Source organism: Camelus bactrianus, chromosome 9 (assembly GCF_048773025.1).
Source record: "Camelus bactrianus isolate YW-2024 breed Bactrian camel chromosome 9, ASM4877302v1, whole genome shotgun sequence".
In the NCBI taxonomy this organism is placed as follows: domain Eukaryota; kingdom Metazoa; phylum Chordata; class Mammalia; order Artiodactyla; family Camelidae; genus Camelus; species Camelus bactrianus.
In genome coordinates this window covers 50,498,452-50,522,816 of record NC_133547.1, presented here as the reverse complement: position 1 = coordinate 50,522,816, position 24,365 = coordinate 50,498,452, and the positions used below count along the sequence as shown (strand labels likewise).

The 24,365-nt window shown below is 40.2% G+C and overlaps 1 protein-coding gene across 2 annotated transcripts in view; it reads left to right on the top strand.

Moving 5' to 3' along the window:
- The window catches only part of CDH13 (cadherin 13), a 1,113,397-nt gene that overhangs the window by 379,036 nt on the left and 709,996 nt on the right, over window positions 1-24,365 (top strand). For both annotated transcript variants that reach the window (XM_074370357.1, XM_010967669.3), the window contains exon 2: window positions 6,285-6,396. In XM_074370357.1, the coding sequence (XP_074226458.1) occupies window positions 6,285-6,396 (112 nt within the window). The remainder of the gene's footprint in view (window positions 1-6,284; window positions 6,397-24,365) is intronic.

Here is a 24,365-nt window from a genome sequence, read left to right as displayed (position 1 = left end):
CCAGAGGTGTTTTGTGGCAAGGATAAAGTAACTGTCCATGTACCCTAATAGCAAAAAGCCAGTGAGGCAGTGTAAGGAAAACAACAAGGGGCCAGCACACACTAGCGAGTTCATTTGGAAAATACCATTTTGAAGCTGGCTTAAGAGAGGATGAGATCCGTGGTTGTTCACAGCCTGCTGAGATAATTGTCTGTGGCAGGAAGTTTCTCTCTTTTTATTTATGGCTGTTTCAAATACAGTTGTGTTAAGCTTTTCTTCAGTTCTGATATTTTTCTCTGGCCTCTGGGATAATCTGTGATGCAGTGTATAGAAAACCCTCTGCTCTAGTGCTGAGTTTAGTGCATAGTCAGTCAAGTGGTGCTGTAACAAACAACCCCAGACCTTAGGGACTGCACCCTGCACGTGGAGTTTCCTTGTTGGGCAGTTCTCCCAGGTGCTTGTCCTCTAAGCAGTGACTGATTTCTGGGCTCTTTCTATTAGATGACTCTACCACCTCGGAATCCTTTCTTTCTGTTTCCTAGATGGCTAAGAGAAGGCATTTCAGGGGGCAGGTCTAGTGGTGAAAATCCTTCCACCTCCTTTGGTTGCCAGTGCTTAGTCATATGACCAAAATCACTGCAACAGAGCCAGGAGCACATAGCTGTGGGTACTATTATGAGAAGTAACTAGACACTCTTAACAAGGAGAATTCTTTACTTGAAAATCTTATTTCCAAAGTCTAAAGCAGGGGTTGCAAACTCTAATGCCTAGAGGGAGCAGGAGCGGTAACAGGGAATGGTGCAGACGAGGACAGGGCAAAGAGGTGCACTCGATGGAACATGATAATTTAACTTTTATGACAGACTGCTCTGGCTGAACTAACCACATCTGCTGGCCAGATCCATCCCATATGCTGCCAGTTGGTAACCTGCAGTCTAGGGCAGAAAAAATCATTTTTTTCTGGAAGCAAATTCCAAAGTTGGCTATGCTCTTGAATCAGTACCTGTCAGGATAAATATAAACCCTTTCTTTTTAAAAGAGTATGCTGTGAACAGCAGCATGGAAGTGGAAGCTAAAAAAGAGAAGCAGGGATAAAGAGTGTGTTGTAAGGATTCACTATCCGTGTGTAAGTTTAGGGCAGTGGCTCCTGCATAAAGGACAGAGCTCTGAGCTGCCATTTTAAAGGAGGCTGGGTACCCCGCAAAAGCGGGACAACTCAGCCTACAGCAGGCACTGATGTTCTCACTGTGCAGCTGACTCCCAGGTGCAGATTCCCTCCTGATCTTCTATCTGATTCAGGTCCCTGCTGTTCCCCTCTGAATATTTCCCAGCACAGTCTGTGCACTGAGCAGTTTTATAGTAGCAACAGAAGGAATATTTTGATGCTGTTTGTCAGTGTTGACCCTGGGGAAGATCAGTGAATCATGTATATTGTTTTAAACATAATATAGAGCAATAATAATAGTGATAATAATAATAGCAAATATTTATTGAGCAATTACTATGTGCCCAATACCATGTAAGGCTCTTTACAATTATTAGCTCACTTAATCCTCATAATAACCTGTAAGATACTTTCATTATTTCCATTTTCTATCTGAGGAAACTGAGACACAGAGGGTTACTTGCCCAAGGTTACAGCTGGTAAGTGACAGCTGGCAAACTGGGATACGTACAGAACCAGTGTGGCTCTGTCCTGTGTTTATAGTCTGTCTGAACTGAATCTGCTTTCATAACAGGCTGATTGCAGTTTTCACATAACAAAAATCCTTTGGTGGTCATAAAATATGATCATTGCTGAGCTTTCAAGGGTGTATTTGTTACCTGTTGTTTATGAGATGCAAACTAATGCATAAATGAACAAAAGAACCATACAGGAAGACCATTACTGCCAATGCCTTAAAGATGAATTTGGACTGTTGCTCATAGCATCTATTCTGGAAATGTTAAAGAGAGTTTGGGGAAAAGTATGCCCAGGTAGTATATTTATGAGTGACATTCAATAATGTTGGAGAAGGGGTTGCTTAGTTTTGGAGTCATGTCTGTGTACTCATCTTAAACCAATGAGGGACTTGTCTTCATATTCCACCACCAAACTCAGTGCCACTGAAATTGAAAATGCGGCAAGTTCATGGACAGATGCCATTTGAAATCTGCTAGAAAGTCAAAAGGCAGCCAATAGCAGTAACTAGAACATGCCGGCACGACTGCCCAGTCAGACATTCAGCTATGGGGGAGCTCTAAATTAGTCTGGATCCTTTTTTAAATGCAGTTTTGTCATTTCAGAGATCTGTGACACGAAACCCAGAGAGGCATAAAGGAATTCACATGAAGACAAAGAGTGTGTTGGTTAAAAAGACAAGTCTATACTCCTCTCCATTTACCCAACTCATTCTGACCCAGCTTCAAGATCAAAGCAGAAATGTCCCTTCTGTGGGTTTGCTTTCTGCGATCCCTCTAGATGAAGCTAGACTTCCTCCCAGCTTTTACACGCTGCAAAAGAGACCCGTGAATTCCTTTCAAGTTAAAGTTTAATTTTAGTTCATCAGTTAGTTAAATTATGATTCATTAATGCCTCTCACTTTTTCTAGTCCATAGTAACAGTTAACACTAGTGACAACTTATCTTGCGCAGCACTAGTCTGATTGCTCCCAACACATCCCTCCATTGAATCCACATGGCCACTCTCAGTACACATCTTGTTTTCCGTGTTTTTCTACGTGAGAAAACTGAGATCAGAGTGACCATGAAAAACACCAAACTGCACAGTCATTAAAGGGCAGAGCCAAGGTTTGTACTAAGTAAAATGACTCTGGAGTCTGTGCTTTTTTCTTTTCTTTTCTTTTCTTTTTTTTTTTACCATATTTCTGATTATTTCCTTTATTATTATTTTTTAATTGAAGTATAGTTAATTTACAATGTGTTCATTTCTGGTGTACAGCATAGTGATTCAGTTATACATACATACATTATTTTTCAGATTCTTTTCCATGATAGTTTATTACAAGATATTGAATATAGTTCCCTATGCAATACCTTAGGACCTTGTTGTTTTATCTGTTTTTTATGTAGCAGTTTGTATCTGCTATCCCAAAGTCCTAATTTATCCTTCCCTTGCCTTTCACCTTTGGTAACCGTAAGTTTGTTTTCTATGTCTATGAGTCTGTCTCTGTTTTGTAAATAAGTTCATTTGTATCATTTTTAAAAATTTTACATAAAAGTGATATTATATGATATTTGTCTTTGTCTGATTTACTTCACTTAGTATGATAATCTCTAGTTCCATCTATGTTGCTGCAAATGCCATTAGTTCATTCTTTTTTTAACAACTGAGTAGTATTCCATTGTATGTACACCACATCTCCTTTATCCACTCATCTGTCAGTGAACATTTAGTTTGCTTCCATGTCTTGGCTATTGTAAATAGTGCTGCTATGAACACTAGGATTCATGTATCTTTTTGATTTAGAATTTTCTCTGGGATGTATGCCCAGCAGTGAGATTGCCAGATCATATAGTTTAGAGTTTGTGCTTTTAACAACTGCATTATAGGGCTTTTCTGTAAGCTCCAGGACAATGCCTAGTAAAGTGCTCACTGAATCCCATGAGTTTAATAAGTATTTGGAAACAAGTGAATAAATGGAAGGAGAAGGAAGTAAATGAATTATTTGACTAGTTATTACCTCGCTAGGTCACACTTGCCCAGGAGAGTGCTGTGTGTGTTCATGTTATAAAGCACTTAATTGGAATTTTGACTGGTGGATGGAGTAACCTAAGAATCTGCAAAAATAGAACTGAGCCTCTGGGAGTCCTCCCACCAGTCTCACCCTCCCTGAGGGTCTGCAGTAGGAAAAGGTTTAATTTTCCTTTATGATGACTCCAGAGGAATCCTGAGTAGAACTTGCCAAAGAATCAGAACAGAGACTGAGCCGCAGAGAGACAAACACCAGGAATTTAGCTCACCTGTACTCTCGGTCAGTCCTGGATTCTTAACTCAGGATCCCTGAAGAAATGCCATCTACCTTAGTTCCTATGGGATGACTGGTTTACTGGCCTGGAATTTGAGGGCAGAATTAGCTGATCAGAAGGTTAACATACAATTTTAGGCACAAGGTGCCTGGAGGCAACCCTTGGCCATTTGCTGTTTAACTGAATTAATGTTGGCCAGTTGTAGATCTTCTGCTTGCAAAATTGCCAGCAAATTATTCTGAGTCCTGAATCTGCATTCTTTGTGTGTGCTACTTAGGATGTCAGTGTTATGATGGCCTCAGAAGGGACCTACCCAGAGCCTGCTCTCAAGGCAAGAGGAAGTTTTACACACAGAACTGCTCAGATATGGGACTGTAGCCTCCTTCCCCCTTTGATTTTTAGAAGGATGATGTCGATCAGGGTGATGACTCTCCCATTTCAATTCTTCTGATGTTTCTCAGGCCGGCCACATGTGAACCTCGGGAGATTGATTCTTGCTCTTGTTCCTTGGGTTCAGTGCATATCAGAGGGCTGGTATTTAGACAGAAGCCCTGGTCCCACAGCTTCCAACCTTTTGTACACTCCTTGAGTTCGCTGGTGGAGATAATGAGTTTTCTTCAACAGCCTGTCTGCGGTGGTTAAAAGTTTGCATTCTGGTATCAAAGTTTAGTGTCCCAAGAAGCATATAATGAGTCAAAGACTTGAGTGTGAGTAGTTTTATTTGGAGGGTGGTGTCAGAAAAAATACCAACAGGGGGTGAGTAAATGAGTCAAAGAAGAGAAGGCAGCTAATGAAGGTGAGTTATGAGCCAGATACCACTGTGAGCGACTGCCCAAGTGGAAATTGGGAGACAGCACACTTGCCTCTGAGTTATCTCACCTGAGGGGTGAGGAAGCCAAGGTATTCATGCTCCAGTTCTCATCAATTATAGTTGAGGGCTGGTCCTGGGAATGTGAATTTCCAAACATTGTCTGCTGGCACCATACTCAGATAAAGCAGCCTCCCACAATTTTCAGAGAAATGGCCCATGCAGGAAAAAAAACAAAACAAAAAACAAAGTCCTGCCCTATGATATGGAAGGACTGAAGGATGTAAGCAGAGGGGCTCTGACATTGTGCAGAATCAAAGGGCACTGAAACCTGGATTCAAATCCTGGTTCCGCTCATTCTAACTGTGTAATTCAGGGCAAGATTGTTAGCCTCTCTAGAATGTCAGGGCCTTTGTCTGTTAAATGTATCTTATAATATGCTAAGTACATCACAGAATGGTTGTGGAGACTGGAGGAGTTAATGCTTGTAACAAACTGAGCACAGTGCTTGCCACATAGTGATGTCTGAATGTTAGCAGTCCTAGTTTAGGTATTCTGGAGCATCTTCTCTGTGCCAGGATAATATGTGGTTGATACCTGGTATAAAAGGTGGAGAAAAAGATAATCTCCAACTTCACACTGCTTATAATCTTTGCCTACTAAGCCTACGACTGTTTCTTCCCTTACTAAAGTATCCGTTGTCCAAGAGTATTGACATATGCTTCTATGTTCCAAAAACCTAAATTTTTGACTTCTGGATGAAATGCCCCAAGAATTTGCAAAGACAGAGCTGAGCCTTCAGAGATACTGTAAATGTTAAATTTCCAAGTAGCCAAACATACTAAAATAAAACTAGAGGGGTGAAATTAATTTTAATAGCAAATCTATTTTGTCTAATCTGTAAAATATCATTTCAAAGTGTAATCCATATAAAATTATTAATTATAGATTTTACTTTATTTTTCTTTTCGGTGCTTAGTCTTCAAAATCCAGTGTGTATTTTCTACTGACAGTTTCAGTGCAGCTACATTCCAAGTGCTCAGTAGTCACCTGTGGCTCATGGGCACCATATTGGACTGTGAAGGTCTAGGGGGTCCTGGATTCTTGTGAGAAGTAACTTCCAATGGGATAGTTCTGTTTTCCTCTTCTTCATCGATCATGTCATTCCTTTGCATCTATGAAAGTGAAGTTGATTTTAGCTCAGATATCATATGAAATTGACAGTTTCTGTAATGAAATTTCACACATGGAAACCATGGTGAGCTTCTTAGCAGGTGTAAAAATCTGACGGAGTTATTTCTTTAACTGCAACTTAATGGAAACTGCAGCAGCTGTTCCCATTTGTGTGTTTTCCAAATCTCATTGCCAAAACGAATTGTTGGCAGCCATAGGTGATATTAACTTACCTCTTCATTTGGGAAATGTAATTAAAACTTCAGCTCATTTCTAAAAGTCACAGATTTGGTAAAAGTTAGCAGGGCAAACATATAAGCCTCTGTTAAAATATTGATGGCTTTGGTTTTCTCAGGTGCTGCTGCTAACATCTGCAGAAGATTTGGACTGCACTCCTGGGTTTCAGCAGAAAGTGTTCCATATCGATCAGCCAGCTGAATTCATTGAGGACCAGGCGATTCTAAACTGTAAGCAACTGACGGTGCTTTTTGCCTATTCACCCATGTCTAAGAATGTGTCTCAGGGTATGGTATTCTAAACTAAATGATGTTTTCTGATCATTTTTCGTGTGTCACTGTTTGACTCAAGGTGGAAGGTCTTGAATTAGGGCCTTGTCAGCTTAGAGGTGAATAGAGTGGTGTGTGCCTCTTTTGAGTATTTTATTACCTGTGAGCATTTCCTGACAGCTCCCAGGAAAAGGGGCTGCTGCCTCCAATGTGAGTACTAGTCTGTGCGAAGGAAGTGAAATCTGTTTCCTCTGGGAATATCCCAAAAGCAAACCATTGCCTTCCTATGGGCTTTAGTTCTACCTGGATTTCTCATACATAACATTAGATCAAAATAATGGTGCGAGCAGGATGTTGGCTTCTGGGAAATTTTAGGCACAGGAATTTAAAATTCATTTTCTTAAGGCTTTAAGGTGGAATTCTGAAAGATTCAAAATCTCTACTGACAATTCTGTGGATTAAACTCAAATCCCTCCAAATTCCCATTGATTTCCTTAAAATATGCTCTCCTCAGATCTGTAGTTATAATCTCTCCCTATTTTTAATGCCAGTGTTGTATTGTTTTAACTTTATGATGGCATGGAGTGCATTGCTAAATGCATTACAAGCATAGTTTTAGCACAATGAAGTTAAAATTAGTAGTAGACAAGTAACCAGTTAATTGTAGGCTCTTGAGTACTATTCTTTAACTTTTGGGAGTGAAAGATATAAGAGCAGTGGTTTATTTGGTCAGATGCTCTATGGTCCCTTTAGGGAAGATAATTGTACATTTGCCCTTATGGTCCCAGGTTTGCCTTCCAGGCTAACCACATTCCTTTATTCCTGTGGTATGTGGCTGGCGTGTTTAAAGAAAAAGGAGGGAAAAACCCCCAGCCTGACTGAATGGATTGTTCAGGGAGGCTGGAACACATTTTACGAGTTGAAAGGAACACAATAATGAAGATGCAGTGTTGAGCATCCAGGGAGCTGTCCAAGGTGAAGCCCTTGCACATCTTGATGCAATTACACCAATGAAATCACTTCAATAATGAGAGTGTATAATGACAAGGTGCAGGACTGGCACAAGAAGTGAATTCCAATACGTGATTTCATGTTAATTTGATCCCTGTGTGTGACTCCTGGGTCAGGCCATCAGGAACCCTCATTTTTCTTTTGATTCTTCCATTTATCAGAATCAATATATTTCAAATGGAACTAGGTTTAAGAGAACCACTTTTCTGGCTCTCCTCTCCTCTCCTCTGCCTCATCTCCTATCTTTTCTTTTCTCTTCTTTTTTTCCAAGCGATTATCCCAAATGGCATCTATATTAACATGTGTGGAAATGTGAAGCCACCCTCAGTATGGAAATTAATAGAGTTGATATGCAAAGCAGGCCCATAAATGTGATTGCTTCTGTAATCTTCACGACACCAAACAGCTTTTAATTCACCTCTGAGAAGCTGGAAACAATCATACTTCGGGGGATCTTTTTGATTTGAACTAGATGACACTGTACATTCCAATATCACAGTTTTGTGTGTGTCTGTGTGTGTGTTTTTTTTAATCTCCTAATTTCGTGGGTTATGGTTGCTGATTCTGTGTAAGCTAGTAAGTGCTACATGGAACTGGGTGGGTTGATTATCAATGATGGCATATTCAGGAAAAGTCAGTGATATGGAGATTGAGGCTGTTTAAAATTCTATATGTGAATTTGTATGTGAATTGGCTAGATCAGCAAAATCCGACTAGCCCCCCTCAGTGAGATATATAAATAAGGGAGAAAAAACACAAAGAGCGGATTTAGTTCAATACTTTTGAGTTCACCTCAAAGCAATGAACATAGGTTGTCATGAATATAGACCCTGTGAATAAGGTGAATTGTGCCTGAATGAGGAAGAAAGTTTTCACAGACTTGAGAATACCTATTGAATATTGTTTGGGAAAATATGGCTTTCCAGAAGTCATAGCAATGTATTTTTCTCTATTTCATATGCAAGAGGAAATAAAAGGCCCCAAATTTTGAATAGACTTTTCCCCCTAGCCAACTAACATTTTAAGTCTCCCTCCCTCCCTCCTTCCCTCCTCTCTCCTTCTCAGTTTTCTCCATGCATTTCCTTATGGTTCAACACAAGATCCTTCTATCTCTGAAAAATGTGACTAGCCAGGAAACCAGTGAGTGGTGTGTGCTCTCAGAATGAAAACCCTATTGTCACAAGGCTAACATCTAGGTGAAAACTGAAAAGAATCAAACAGAACCAGAATGTTTTTAAAATACTTAGGTATTTGAGGTCACATACCAAGATCCAGGAAATGGTTAGGGATGGTTCAGTGACGTGTAAATATAAGCTGATGTTCTAGGTAATAACAGAGGTTAAAAGGAACCAGGTTAGTAACATTACCTTGGACTCCACTAGTGGCATTTATGCTTTTCATTTTTCCTTTATCGTTGCAATATTTAAGAGCTTTGGTTTCCAATCATTGTGAATTTTTGCCTTGCAGAAAGTGTAAAACACAGCATAATCAGTCATTTGATGTCTACACTTTTCACCATTCTGTAAAGTTGTCTGGTGGAAGTGTTGTCTCTTTGCCCGACAGACAGAGCCTATCTGCCCACACCCCAGACTTCTATTCAACTGAGTCTGTGTTCAGCTTTTAGCATGTTTCAGGGAATGTTTATTCTGTCCACGGCTCCGTGCTCTCTTTGTTCAGACAGTAATATTTCCTTTTATCCTTTTTCATCTTTCTCCTCAATTCTCAATGACTTATCTTTTTCTGCTTTAACTGTTACTAATGGTCAGCTCCACTCCTTTTATTTCCCTAATATTTTATTCACTCTTCACTCCAATACATCTTTCCCTCAGTTGTTCTAAAGCCTTTTATTTTCTTCACATCCAAATAAGTCTTTATTCTACTCTCCTTTCCACCAACTAGACTAGCTTTCGTCTTTAAAGGGCCATTTTTAAACAAGCTTCTAGGATCAAAACATGACATCCCACTATTTCTTCTCATATAACCAGGGGATCTTTTTCACCGTGTCTTTCACAGTGTGATGCAAAGCCCCCCACTCAAGATAACTTGGAAAAGTTCTCTTGCTTCATCTCAGTCTTTAAAGGTGAGCTGGGAAGATGTGATTTTTCTCATTTTTGATGAAAAGTATAAGAAGAAACAGGGAGACAGTTTAGAAGGCAGAAAATCAGAAAGGAGACATCCATTCAAAGTTTTTAGACTCAGGGAGAAATCAGTGAGGGGTGTGTTCCTGGAGGTCCCTAGGGGTCTCCAACACCCAGAATTCTCTTAAATTGTTGATGTGGTTGCTTCTCTTACAACACAAAAATCATGCGATTCTGGTAGTCACTGTCTTGGTACCACAAGATTTGGATAGCGACCCTGGTTACAGCCTCGCAGCTGACACTCAGGCTTCAGAAGAATAGCTGGCCTGGAAAACTGACCAGCCACCCAGCTGATGTGGAAGAAGACCAAGTGTCCCTGCCTATCTTGTTTTCTGCAAAATTATAGAGCAGAATATTCTGCCCTGCCCACATCAGCTCAGACAGACCTCCTTGGCATTATAGAGGGATCTATGATTATCTTGTTTGCGAGGGGAAACCACACTCATGATCCTCCAACCTCTGTTAGTGAGAGGTGTCTCCAACTTCTAGTGTCCAGAAACGACATCCTATCAGCCACCCAGCCAGTATCGGGTCAGCACTTTTCTTCCACCTTGTTCATCCTTCACGGATTGCTCCTCTTGGAGGACACATACACACAAACACAAATACACAGAGAGAAATCACCACATTTGAGTTAAACTAAAGTACAACCTGTGTAATTACACTTTTAATAAAGAACCTTCATTGGTTAGCATAGACTTGGTAACAAACAACTCCAGTGATCTAACATAAAAGTTTATTTCTCATTCACATCATGTGGATGCAGGTTGGCTGCTCTCCTGGGTGGCTCTCCTTCAAGTAGTTGTCCTCCATGCAGGAACTTGAGGACCCAAGCTACTTCCTCCTTGGTCCTGCCATCTTGTGACTTCCAGTCTTTCTTAAGTCACAGAGCTGGCAGATGGATGGGCAAGAAAACATATGAAAAAGGCACCACAGGTGCTTAACCACTTGAGCTCAAAGGGACATGTATCATTTCTGCTCACACTCAGTTAGCTGACCTAGGTGTACAGCCAGCCTAACTGGAAGAGAGGCTGGGGAATGTATCAGTGTACGCTCACAGTCTCTATGCAGATCCAAGCAAAACCATGTGATCCCAGTCAAAAACAGGCTCTTGAAAGAGACAGAAATAGACCACAAAGGAGGCAGCTGTCTCTGAGTAACCTGGGTCTACATGGGAAAAAAAGACAAAGTTGGTCATTCAAGCAGGAGAGCAAGTCATGCACTTGTGACTACCTCCTGCTTTTCTTATCAGGGATGCTTCCCACTGAGCAGAATCAGCTTCTTCCCTGCTTCCTCTTAGAAACACCCAAGGAGGGGACCTTCTGATGGCTTTAATAAGGATGGGCTCCAGTTGCATCCTCCTGATGATTATAATATTGATTAAGATCACATAGTTTTAAACTCATGTTGACTAGGGTTCAAATATGTGACATCATCTTGTGTTAGCTGTGTGACCAGGAATGAGTTATTTGAATCCTGCAAGTCTGAATTATCTCATCTCTCTAAGAAGGATAATGGCAGTCCTTCCTTCTAGAGTTGATGGTAAAATGCTTAGAACATAGTTATGACTAAATGGAAGCTGGCTTTATTATTACTGTAATTATTGCTACTGTTACTGCTGCTGTTGTTACTATTGTTATTATTATTCATAGATCTTAGATAGGTTCAATACCCTTATAATGACCATCTAAACCTGGCTTTTTAGAAACCAAATCATGGACATTAAAATTTGAAGAGATGAAAAAACATTTAAAGCAGTGATTTAGGATTTGGACTTCATGAACCAATAGAATTTATTAAAAAATTTTTGAATTGATAGAAGTGTATTTTTAAATATCTTCCTAAGTATGAATATGAAAAAAAGAAAAAGAAAAGCAAACTAATAAATGTGATAGAGTGAAAATATTGCCATCATTTACTGTGGCCAGACTTTTAAAAGTGAGATCAAAAAACAAACAAAACAGAAGTAAGAATTAATTACCAAAGGGAGGGCTGCCCTTTAATTTGAGTAAATTTTGCTTTGCAAAAAATGCACCAAATGTCTTTATTTACCTCATTTTGGTGAGAAATCACTGATCTAAGGCATTAGGTTGATGTTACTTAATTTGCTCTTGACTTTTCTGATATTCTTCTGAAGTTTCAATATGTTCATTTTTCTGGAGAGGCAGAGATGGCTCTTGAGGGATTTCTTCATGAAGGACTATATACATATACTGACAGAAAAAAAAATAGAGAATTTCTAGAAAATGTAACAAGTATGCACACATTAGGGTCAGATGTTGGGATTTTTAAAAGGCATCCCCAGTGTTGGCCCATGCGGCTTCCATGACCTTCATAGCTGACATTTACTATATGCTCTCTAAATGTGGAGGGTCCCCTTGAGCCTCGTAACAGGCCTTAGGGAAAAACATACATTCACATGCCCATTTTACAGGTGAGGATACTAAGGCTGGGTTAGGTGAAGTTATTTACCCAAGGTTGTGTTGCTTATAATTGGTGGCATGAAGATTTGAACCCAGGATTCCAGTGTCCTGTCCCTTGCCCAGCATTCTCTGGCTTTGTGTCTTGTAGTTTTGGTGGTGACCTATCAAGGTGACCTGCCACTTAATTTTCCCACCTCTGTCCATCAACCTGGATGAAATGGAGACCTGATACTGCGTTACGTTTTTTCTGTTCAAAGACAAGTTCATTCTTCCTCTATAATATAGAAAAACATAGAAAAAGGGCCTCTTTTTCCTGGTTTTGAATGGATCCAGTTACAGATTGTCCATGACCCTACACTTCTGGCTTTCTGCCCACCCCATGAGTTCTTTTCACCAAGACACTTCTTGGTCATGCCACCTTGACACTGACCTTGGTTAGTAGCCAGGTCACCCATGGAGCGCATCTTGTCGCATTAATCATGTTTGTGCTTAACATACATGAGTCATGGCTTTTGAAGGTGTTTTTAATTGACTATAAATCAAATAGGGAACTTGAAAAATGAAGGCAATTAATGAAAAAGCAATGTGAGAGGTGTTTTGCATCCTAACGCAGGAAATACATCGCCAGTGAATTAAATGTCAAAACAAAGGCCCTTTTGACCCTGCTGAAAAGATTCCATTTGATAGTAATAAATGAATGAACTTTCCAACCTGGCAGGTGGAGAAATTCCTGTTTCCTGAGTTCAAGCTGACTCAGAATTTTGTCTGTCTGCATTCTTTATCCTTGAAAACTTCCTAAGTTCATTTGCTTTGTTTTCAATTTTGGTGATTTAAAAAATAACAGATATGATAATTTCCTTTCCATTTTCTGTTTGTCCTCTGCACTACTAACTTGTAGTTACCCTCACGTTAGGAGATTGATTAACTGATTAGTGAAATTATTTAACATGACCTGTGCTACAGTCTACATAGATTTGAATAGGTTGGAGTTTCAAGTGGTATATTTGTTTTAAACTGTTGTGATATGCCAAGGAAAATTACTCTGGTGTCACTTAATTCACTCCATCATTATGAAGGTGATTATACTTTGGATCAGAATGTGGACTCCTATTTACATTGATGAGAATTTTTCCTATATTTCAGAGTCCTACTGAAATGTAATATTTTTATAGGTTTGCCCTTCTCTCCCCACCAATATATCTATAACAATCAAGTAATCAGTCAATTAATATTTATTAGGATCGTCATAAGTGCACTATACTACCTCATCTCATGTATGTAAGGTTATATAATCAAATAGCTGCAGAATAAAAAGAATATATATATACACCATGGAGGAATATGACAAAATGCTTCAAGATCCTTCCATTGGACTTGGGTCCTAAGTTTTACTTTGCAGATTGGGAAACATATGAAGTAATGGGGTCAGAGAGCCTTAGGAAATGAGGAACATAGGTGCAGGTGGAGCTGTGTTGGCGTAAGTTTTCTTATCAGTGGGATGGAAGAAATAAACAGACCAGAGGAGTCACACTGTCAGCTCTTGGACTAAATTTGCCCCACAGATATGTCCTGCTTGGCTGCTCAGTTTGAGAGTCTGAAGTGTTTAATGAAAGAAATGTGTTGTCAACATTGAGAATTTCACTTTTACAAATTCATGACTTTTGGGCTGTATTGGGCCTCTAGAATATAGATCCCAGCGGCAGGCTGCCTGGGTCTAAATCCAAGGTCAGCCTAGTATCAGCTAAGTAACTTGGGCAAGTCGAAGGAGATGAGGACCTCCCTATACCTTAGTTTCCTCCTTTGAAAAATGAATGTTATGATGGTAGCAACCTCAACAGGTTGTTCTGAGGATTAAATGTTCATCTGCAGTAAGCACTAAAATGTTAGCTGCTGGACGTAGTGTAGTAATAACAGTAGCTGAGGTCTTCCCTCTGGCTCACCGATCTCCTGTCTTCCTGTCGTACAGTTGTCTTCCCCCTTTATTCTGCCCGCGCCTTATAGGCATCTACACTCATCTCCATGAAGCCACCATTGCTCATGAGACTAGTGTGTGGGTCAAATGATATGGTGTAAAGGACCAAACACACATGTTTTTATCAAACCATTGCTGTCATTCGCTGTTATTGGTGGTCACGGAAGCAGAGGACAATGCTAAGAGATGGAAGGGCATGGGACAGCTGGCATTGACTGAGAATTTAAAATCTACTTTCAATGTTTTGAATTGTCAATACAGGCAGTGTGTGGAAAGGGGAGCCATGTGATCAGTCAGTGTGGCTTCTTCCTGGAAGTTTAGAATAGGAGCCAGGTGGGAGGGAAGAGCTTGGAAGGCTCAGGCATGCCTGGAGCCATTTCAGAAATTCTGAGATGGGGATGATTGGTGGGTATTTCAGAGGAGGGGTGCATAGAGGAGAAGGCAGGATGATTAAGAAGCACTGGAATATGAAACAAGGTTGAGAGCAGAGGCCCAGGGGACTCCCAGGGTCTAGTCTGGGGAAGACATCTAGAAGACAAGTTTTCCCAAAGAGATGCACAATCCATGGAGTCTAGCCCAGCTCACTGACTCATACGACCCTTTTCCTTTCTGGACTTCTGTTTCCCTATTGGTATAATGAGGGTATATTAGGGCTATTTTGGTTGTAATCTAAGTAACCCAGCTCCAATTGGCTTTAGCAAAACTATATAAAATTCTCAGCTCACGTGAATGTGAATTGCAAGATTTGACCTAATCTGTAGGAACACCTGGATCTAGATGCTCTAATGATGTCATCAATATCATTCCTCAATTCATTCCTCGGCTCTGCTTAATATAGTATTGGTACCCCTCACTCTCAGAGAGGTGCCCTCCAGGATAGCCACCAGAAGTTCCACCCTTTTATTCTTCCAGTTTAACAACCCAAAGCTTCTCTTTTCCAGGTGTCCCAGAAGACACCTTATGACTAATTCTCTGAGTCCACCTTGATCATGTGCCTGTCCCTAGACCAATTAAGGTATCCAGGAAGATTGGGGCTGGCAAAAGCAAGAGAGTCCACCATGAAGGTGTTTTAGTCTATTGCTAAGGTCTCTTTCAGTACTAACACTGTATGACTGTGGGCTATGTTCCATGCATGAGAATTTTTAGAACCCAGCACACACGCAAATTGTAAATGTCTCTTAGGTGGCAGGGGATAAGGACAGCAATCATGCCAGGTTTCTCACTGGTGATGCTGGTGAGCAGATTGCTTAATTAAGACTGTCAAATTCTAAGTGCTGCCATATGGCCTCACTCTTCAACCTGTTGAGTGTCTTCAATCACATGGTCTGGAGCTGGTATAAATCTCCCTTACTTCTGTTTTTCTTCGAGGGATTAAGAATACAGGAACGTGCAGATGTTTCAGGAGCATCTCCTAATTTAAGGTATTATACCACCTGAATTGTGCTGCTTAATGAGTATGACATCAAAACATAAATTTGGCAGGATTAAGCATGACTTTAAATAGTTTGAGAAGGCAGAAAATCCTATTATCCTGTAGCGGATCAAATCCATACACATTCTAATAATTGTAGTGCTCTCTGTCTGTCCTTTTTATCTTAATTTTCATGGAAATTTTTGTTGGCTTGAAAACAAAAGGGCAAGAGGTGAATATACTTGCCAATAAAAATATCCCCAGGCACTTTCTGTATTTGATCATATTCACATTCTCCTTCTGGAGATAGAAATGGGAGCTAGGAAAGGAAATGACGTATAGGGAGTGCCTACCATTTGTTTAGTCAATTATTTAAGAATTACAGGAATGGTCACCTACCCTATATTGAGTGCAAGGGATAAAACTTTGAATCAGATAAAAAAGATGCCTTCTGTGTGAGAGCATTCTTTTTTATGGAAAGAGAGAGACAGCCACAATAGAAATAAACACCTAGGAAAACAGGAAAATCATACGTGAATAGCTGATGATAAGTACTGTGGAGGAAATAAGACAAGGGGATTTGATAGAGATTTCTGGGTGGCTGCTATGAATGGGTGGCCAAAGGAGTTTTCTCTGAGAAGCCAAGACTTGACTGAGTGAGGGTACCAGCCAGGTGGAGACTGGGCCAGTAAACCTTTAGGCAGAGGGATCAGGTATTATAACAATCCTAAGATGAGAACAGGATTTTTAGTTTGAGATACTCTGATCCAGGAAAGGGGCTACCATTTTATCCATTTAATCAAATCAACTGCCCAGTAAAATAAGATTATAATCCCATTTTAGAGATGAGGGCATGAAGTTTGATTTAAAGATCTAGTATCTCAAAAGAAATACCAGTGGTGAAAAAGGAGCTCTGATCTGTCTCTGCGTGTTCTCCCCACGTGAAAAGCTGGATCAGACAGAAGTGCTCCTGTCTTTTCCTTTAACAGACGAGGATGCTCCTGAGAGCCTGACAGGACTCTTGGTGCCGGCTTCTGAGTTGGATCACTTATCTCCATCACTTACAGCATTGTGGTATTTCCAGTCACTCAGCCTCTCATTTCCTCAGTTTCCCCATCTGTAAAATGGAGGTAATGTTTTGAGGATTGATTAATCAAGACAACACATGCAAAAGTGTTAGGACAGTGCCTGCCACAAGGAAGCTCTATATAAAGGGTTGGCTGATTTATCATTTGAAAGAATAAGGCCAGGGAGCGGAATGTCTGCATAATGATGCTGTTGGAATAGGCAGCACCAGTGTCTACCAAAGGTGGCACCAGGAGTTTTCCATAAAACCTGACTCCTCTTAAGTAGGACATGTGTTCTTCCTGCTTCCTCTTAGTCCCCCTTTTAGGCATTTTCATGTTACAGGGGCACCTGCAGCCCTGCTCCCCTGCACTCCCCCCAGACACATACTACTTCCTCATTTTTGGTTTCTTTGGGCTAAAAATTAAAAGCATGTTCCCTGAAAAGCATTTGAGAAGTGATTCCTTCCAACCTTAGATCCAGATGTGTTTCAGAATTTGCATGTTACCCAACTCCACTGGGGGGTCTAGGGCAGCACCCTGTAATAAAACAGATATTTCTGCAGTAGAACATATTAATATTTACCCTAAGCAGGATAAATAAGGATGACAAATATCACCATGTCTGTTCAGGTTGGGTTTTGCTGCCAAACGAGTTATGAGGACACTTCGGTATGTGGAGCATCTTGGATTTCCAAATTGCTGGCTACCCTCCTTAGGAGAACATCCCCTTGAAAAGCTGCAGGCCTCAATTCTGCTGAAAGATTCAGCTGACCTCTCCACATCCCAGCTGCTTCTTGGGGCAGCAGAGTGTGTTGGTGGACCAGCTTCCATGTCCCAGCCACCCTACACAATCACGTTCCTACTTGTGAGCAACTTGGTAAATAATATCTTGGCAGAACACCCCTGTAAAGTGTCCAACCGCTGCACCAGCTTATTTCATCCCCATCCGAAGCCCAATAATTGTCAGCCATCCAGCTTCCTCTTAAGTGTGGAAGTCAGCTGCTTTCGGAGACCTCCCAGAGGATCTATTTTTAGCTAAAACTGGTCTTAATTTTCATATGTACACATTAAATTACATGGGGGCAGGGGAGGATTCCAAATGAGGAAACACTGATTCTGAATAACATGAAAGAAATAATTAGTGCTTGAAAAACAGTTCAAAATAGAGTCAAAACCCCAAGGAATATGGTTAGCACTGCATTTTTCAGTGGAAGGAAGTTTGTCGAAATAAAAACAGAAAGTGAGGGTATGTGGGGAGAGATCAGGTTAGGAAAGGAATTCAGCATCATATTCTTGGCACTGAGGGAGGAAACTGAAATTAGGGGGCAACCGGGATTGTCAGGTAGATGCCCATGGGGATGTAGCCCAGTGGTCATTGTCATTCCCACAGTCCAAAGGGACAGGAAGGGCCTGGGCCAGAACCAGGCCCCGTCTGTGCCCAAGAGGGATGAAGAGCAATGTCTCCTAGGAAAAGGCATGGAGCCTCGTGCACAGCATCTCTGATTAAGCTTCCATGTGTTTTGTTTATTTCAGACTTAAGGTCAAGGCAGTTCTAGAGTGAGTGAGGACAAAGGTAAAAATGTACGTAAAAATTGTTTTATATCCAACATTGCCTTTGCTTTTGGAATAGCCCAATTCAAACTTTTAGCTCTTATCATGTACATTTTTATCAAGTATTTTTATGATGGGTGTAGCCAATTTGTGTACCTAAGGAGAGACTGGATTGTTCTCTGTTATACTTTGTCAGTAGCGGTTACAATTCAGTGACTATCAGTTATGATAAACCCTAACCAACTCAAGACTTTAAAGAAAAGAATTTAATGGAAGGAAATTGTGTGGCTCATAGGTTCATCCAAAGCCCTGAATGATGAGGCCTCAGAAAGAACAGAAACTAAGGAAGTTCCAAGAGTTCCGTTCCAAGAGTTCCAACAGTGGGGACTCAGAGAGAGTGAAGACAGTGCTTTTTAACTTTCTATATTGAGAGACCAGTTTTTGTTTCATTTTGTTTTATTTCAGTGTATTACAGACTGATACTTTCAGAAAAGAAACAAATAACTGTCTAAGTATAATTTTGCATAAGTTAAAAGTGTCTCATATAGAAATATAAAGTGAACATAGGTCCAAACTCATCAATTAAAAAGCAAACCAATAAGATAATGTCTGACCCAGAGAATATTGGGAGAGCTAGGTATTTGTAGGTGATTTAATAATAAAGAAATATCAGAGTAAGTTTGCTAGGTTATATACAAAGCTGGTTAATGTCCTACAGGTCAAGTAATTATAACCTTGGGGGTTAGCTTTTCTACTGAATATTATTCACATCTCTACTATGCAAGAATTTACAGGTTAACATGTAATTTCACTAAACGTGCAACCTTCAATGAATAGTAAACTATGAGGTGAACAAATTATATTTTCCTAGATAATTAAACACACCTTGAATGGACCTGTTAAGTAATACCTGTGTGTGATATTGAAAGACCATCCCCCCACCACGACACACAAACATTTTTATCTTACTTTCTTCTGAGCCTTAAACAATTTTTCTTAACAATATAATAAACATTTTACCATAAGAATGAAAATAAACAACAAAGACAAATGAAATGTAAGCTTTAAAAAACTAGATTGAATAGGTTTTCCATCATGTGGCCAAACAGCTGACAGTACAACTTCCCAAAATATCACCAGACTCATGTTAATAAAGCAAATGTATAATTGTGAAAGCTCTCATCCATAGGAAACACCACCTTGACAGAATTTTAGCGATGTTTCAGAAGGTGGAAGTCAGAATGGGAGTTTATAGGGTTTGGGGAGAGGATCCAGGCTCTTGTGATTTAAGGTAGGTAACTCGCATTGGGTAAAGTTCATGACATACTAGCAAGGTCTTTAGGTAAATCTTGAAGTAAGTCTTACAAGTAAGTTATATTCTTGATAATGAGCTATTTGTCCAGGTAGCAGACTGTTCCCTCAGGTAAATTGATCTTAATAAATTTCCTGAAATAAACAGTAAAGTTTTTTTGTTTCATTTGTTTGTCTTTTCCTGGTTTAGAGTCTTATCTTTCTTGGGCAAAGATTTCTGGGAACAAACAATTAGGTTGACACAGAGGGTCTCAGTTCTTAGTCTTAACAGCTAAGTCATGTGGTGTGGGTGGTCTCAGTTCTCAGTGCATGGTGCTTTGTATTTGTTCTAAGTCAGCATTTCCCAAACTTCTGTCTTTGGATCACTGTTCTACAGAATGATAATAGGAACGCACATGGGGAAAATATTTTAAAGTTAAATGACTTTGGGAAATGAATTTTTTTTTCCTTTTAACTGTAGGACTTCTCAGACTTTTAAAATGCGAAAATGCACAGTGAATGCTCCTGAAGGCCTACTGACATACCTCAGAATCTAATCCCTTCCTAGTCTGAAAATAGCTCACCTCCTTCACTCTTCCCTAAGTTGCAGAGCTTCTCCCACCTCCACACCATCGTTCTTCTTCTTCTTCTTTTTTTTTTTCCCTAGCAACTTCTGGTAGCTTCAGCATGCAGAAGGAAACCACATTTCCAGTCTCACCCGGGGCTGGAAAAATTTGAGCCTACCAGACTCAAACCTTTTCTTTCTTCTTGAGGAGAGGGGAAAGTGAAAATATTTTTCTTTTTTGTTCTTTCTCATTCTGCTGAGCTCATAGGAAATAAAAAAGTAAAATGCTTGAAAACATACACACCTGTAAGATTCAAAGCTCTGGACATAAAGGCTATAGACTTTGAGTAAAGCCAGACTTTCTGAGGCTCAGTAAAACTTCCTGTCTTGGCTCTCTGTCCAGTAGCATCCTCCATCTCCTTCACCCAGGCTGAAAAGGTCCCAGGGTGGGTGGGAACCTCTCCGTGAAATCTTGAGTGAGCTCTACCTTAGGATTACAGTGAAATATATGCAATGTAGAAAGCCTTTTTCTCTCTCAGTAAAGCCTGGCTTTCAAGACTTTTGTTTCACTAAAATCCTTAGCATGAATATTTAATCTCTCACTCTCATTGCATTCCTGATTCAACATTCTAATCCTCCCTAAGGCAACAGATGCCTCTGGCAAAAGAGTGAGGAGGTCAACTAGGAAAATCTGAAAAGGGTAAGCAGATAAATGTCCATAAAACGGTCCCTGTTCCTAGTGGCACAAACCACGGCTGACAAGAAGGCAGGAAGCCACCTGTAACCACCCAAGGGTGGAGAGCAGAGAGATTGATTCTGGAACCTCTCCTTTGGGTTGGGGCTTCTGACAGCCTGCTTCACCTGGGCAGAATGTTGTCAGGGACTAGGCAGGTTTGAGTGGAGGGAGAGGGATCAACGCTGGCCACGGAAAGTTGGAGACAGTAACAGCCTTTAGGGAATTTATAAACCTCTGGGAAGTTATTGGTGAACTGAGAATAAAAATCCAGATATTTTGGCTTTACCACTCTGAAGCACCAAGGCTCCACCTGTAGCATTTGTGCCCTTCTAGGCATCACCTGAGTATCTTAGATGAAGACATTTTAGAAGCAGGTCAGGTCTGATATTACTGAGCATTTTCTAAAAGACAGCAAACTGGCTTTGCAATGTTACATGAGCTGCTAACCTATCTGAGGACACAAAGGTCTTTCTCTTTTCTCAAGTTCCCCCATTTGCTAATACAGTCACCGCCCACCCTGTAACTGTGACACCAGCTACATCCGTGGTCTGGACTTCTGGTACGTTCCTCTTTCCCAGAGTCAGTTCCCACCAGCTCCAAACCATTCCAGGAAGAGGAGCAAGCATTGCCTGGAGTTGAGCAGACCTGGCACATGCTTGTCACCATCCCAGCTCCCCATAGTATCTGTGGCAGACACCCAGGCTCTGGGGCCTGAACTCTTGGATTTAAATGCCAGTTCTAACCCTTACTAACTCTGTGATCTGAGGGGAAGTTCCTTAACTTCTCTAAGCCTCCATTTCTTCTAAAAGCCGAGCATACAGTGAGATGCTAAAGGCAAATTTGAAGCTGACACATAGACACTGCTCAGTAAAAGGTAGTGATTTATAACAATTAATGCAGTTTGGTGATGGGCACCCAAACCTCACTTTGAGCTTTGTGTGTAATGATATATACTGATAACACATACAGATTTTGTTCAGCCTCTTCCTATCACCCCAAATATTTTCCACTTTGCAATGGGAGTCACTCGCCTATCCAGTGCAACATTCTCTTTCTCGTCCTACATACAGGATTGCCCCGAAAACAGTCTCTGAGCACAGGTACCTGGCTGAGGGGTCTGAGTGGTTTTAGTTTATTATGAAAATGTTTGCCATTACATTTACATAGTACCCGGTTGGGTTGATTGCTTCATATATCGATGGTACTAAAGTGGATACTGAATGGTTTGCCTGCCAAGGGCCTTCATCTAGTTCAGCCTGAGCAAATATAAAAGTGATTTGAATGGGAGCGTTTGCTCTATTATTTTGGTGATGGATTTAGGGAAATGGAAAGTAGCAAATTGCTTTGTTTTTGGACCTTTGCCAGGTCCATCCTGGTTATGGATAACACTTGCTTGGTTGATTGAAGAAGGCCAGCTGCTATTCTAATAGCCTAAATCAATGGCCAGAGGTGCCTATTAGCAAGCATGTCATGTTCGCTGTAGTGAAAAGCATCTTACAATTATAAATTAATAACTTTCCTATTATATATCAATATGATGCTATATTTTTCAGGTTGATCAGCCCTTTAATGTTAATATTGATATTAAGGTCAACTCCATTTTTATGATATCCTTCAGAAGATTTACAAACCTGGACTCACGTGAGGGAGTTCATCCTCAGAACCTCAGTTTCCACAACTGTAAAACAGATTGAATAATTTCTGATTTCTGGGACTGCAAAAATCCAATGGGATAAAGTCTATGAGAGCATTTTTAAAAACTTTAAGACTCTCTGATGCTTAATGCCTTTTTAGGGAAGATTCCCCCTGTTTATGTTGACTCTTTTGAATGGAATATGTGGTTGCCCTTACTATTTCCAACATTGGTTTCCAATGTTTTGTTGTTATTCTTTATCCGTGTTTAATATGTTTGGAAAAGACACATGGCCAAGGTTGACTCAATGACTGGACTTATCCAAGACTTACATGAGAGCATTTGAGTGTTAATACTTCAGTCTGCACCTTCGGGCCATCTTGCATGAGTGTCCAAGCCTGCATTTTTGGTGATATCATGGATTTGGATCTCAGAGACGGAGACTGGCATGCAGGAAGTTTATTAGAGAATGCTTTGAGGCTTGTCACCTGTGGAAGTAGGATTGGGTAGAGAAGAAGCTGGGCTATGATATAAGTCTCACCAAAGGCTCGGCCAATTCCCTAGGGAACTGTGAAGTCAGAATGGCCCTTCAGAGTGGTCCTGAACTGGGGTGAGGGTGCTAGGTTTTTTTTAATAACTCAGTGGTGATCTGTCATTAGATGTGAGTCATGCGAGAGGAACATGACCTTAGGGGAGAAGATAGTCTTTAGCCAAGGCAGTTCCATAGAGGACTAACAGCTGAAGGCTGTCCCCAAAGGCTGGGAAAACAAATCCTTCAGCCCTGAGGAGGAATCTGACAGGTGTGTTAGAGCATCCACTACAGTTAGGAAGAAAACTAAGCCATCTAATACTCACTGAGGTAGCTTCCATTAGTCACTGCTGCCCTTAGAGACAAACACCCACATTTCTAGTGTTGGTACCTGGCACACTGGCGGGCAGGAGAGAGATGGCTGTCTGACATCACCTGTGGTACCATAACTAATCACCTGGTGTGTGCCCCCTGCACCCCTTCTCTTCCCAGCTCCTACCCCTTCTGAGCATGGCATAGCCCTGGATCCATCCTCACCATGTTATGTGGTACTTGCTTTTTAAAAAAATCTGTAATTCCATCTAATTTTTATCTTTCAGGAATTTTATCTTTCAGGTGTTCTAATATTAACTTTCATATGTGATTATTTATATGTGTGTCTTCTTAGGCATCTATGTGTGTATTACTTTAGGTATAAGTGAGTTCTTAGCTCAATCTACCATCATAAATGAAGTATTATAAAGTTGATGCATTTTAATGTATAAAATAGAAGTATGTTTTTAAGCAGATGAACATAAAAATTTTAATGGTTTTTAAAATAAAGTATAGACTAGAATTTTCTAAAGGAATACAGTAAATAGAATGCTGAGGTCATAAGAATAATTTTCTTGTTCCATCCATGCAAACTCTTGAGAGTAAAGGCAGAGTTCACCAGGGACATGAAAATGGAAATTAGTTCTGGCCCTGATGGAGCATGTTATTTTAAGATGTGTTAGGCTATTTCAGATTATTTTCACACTATTAAAAAGAGGGGCTGGATGCTCCGGGAAATGTTTACAAAAATCTCCCCCCTGCTAACACACTCTTCCCCCTTGTTCCTGGTATTACATATTCAACCTGAACTCTCCATGAAGAGTAAATGCTGAAGCTGAGAAAGACTTCTCAAAAGAGAAAGGAAATCTTACTTAATCTGTGCCTAATGGTGATTAAGTTAAAAAGTCACCTACAGACAATATATTTATCTATATATGTATATGTATATAAATATATTGTCTGTAGGTGTATATATGTGTATACACACACACACACACACACACACACACACACAAGTTTTTATGTGCAAGTATTTACCTGGGGCACAGGTTACAATAGGGAAGATTCAGAAATAACTCTTGGAAAAGTTATATAAATTCTGGTACATCTGTATGATCAAGTAGCATGTAGTCATGGAAATAATGTTTCTGAAAAATATTTAAAGACATGGGAAAATGCTATTATTGAAAGCAGAATTAAATAAAGTAAAAAAAGAATGCAATATAATACATTCATAAAATCAACTAGATTTTAAATGCTTTGTTTGTAAAAACCTACTAGGATACTCCTCT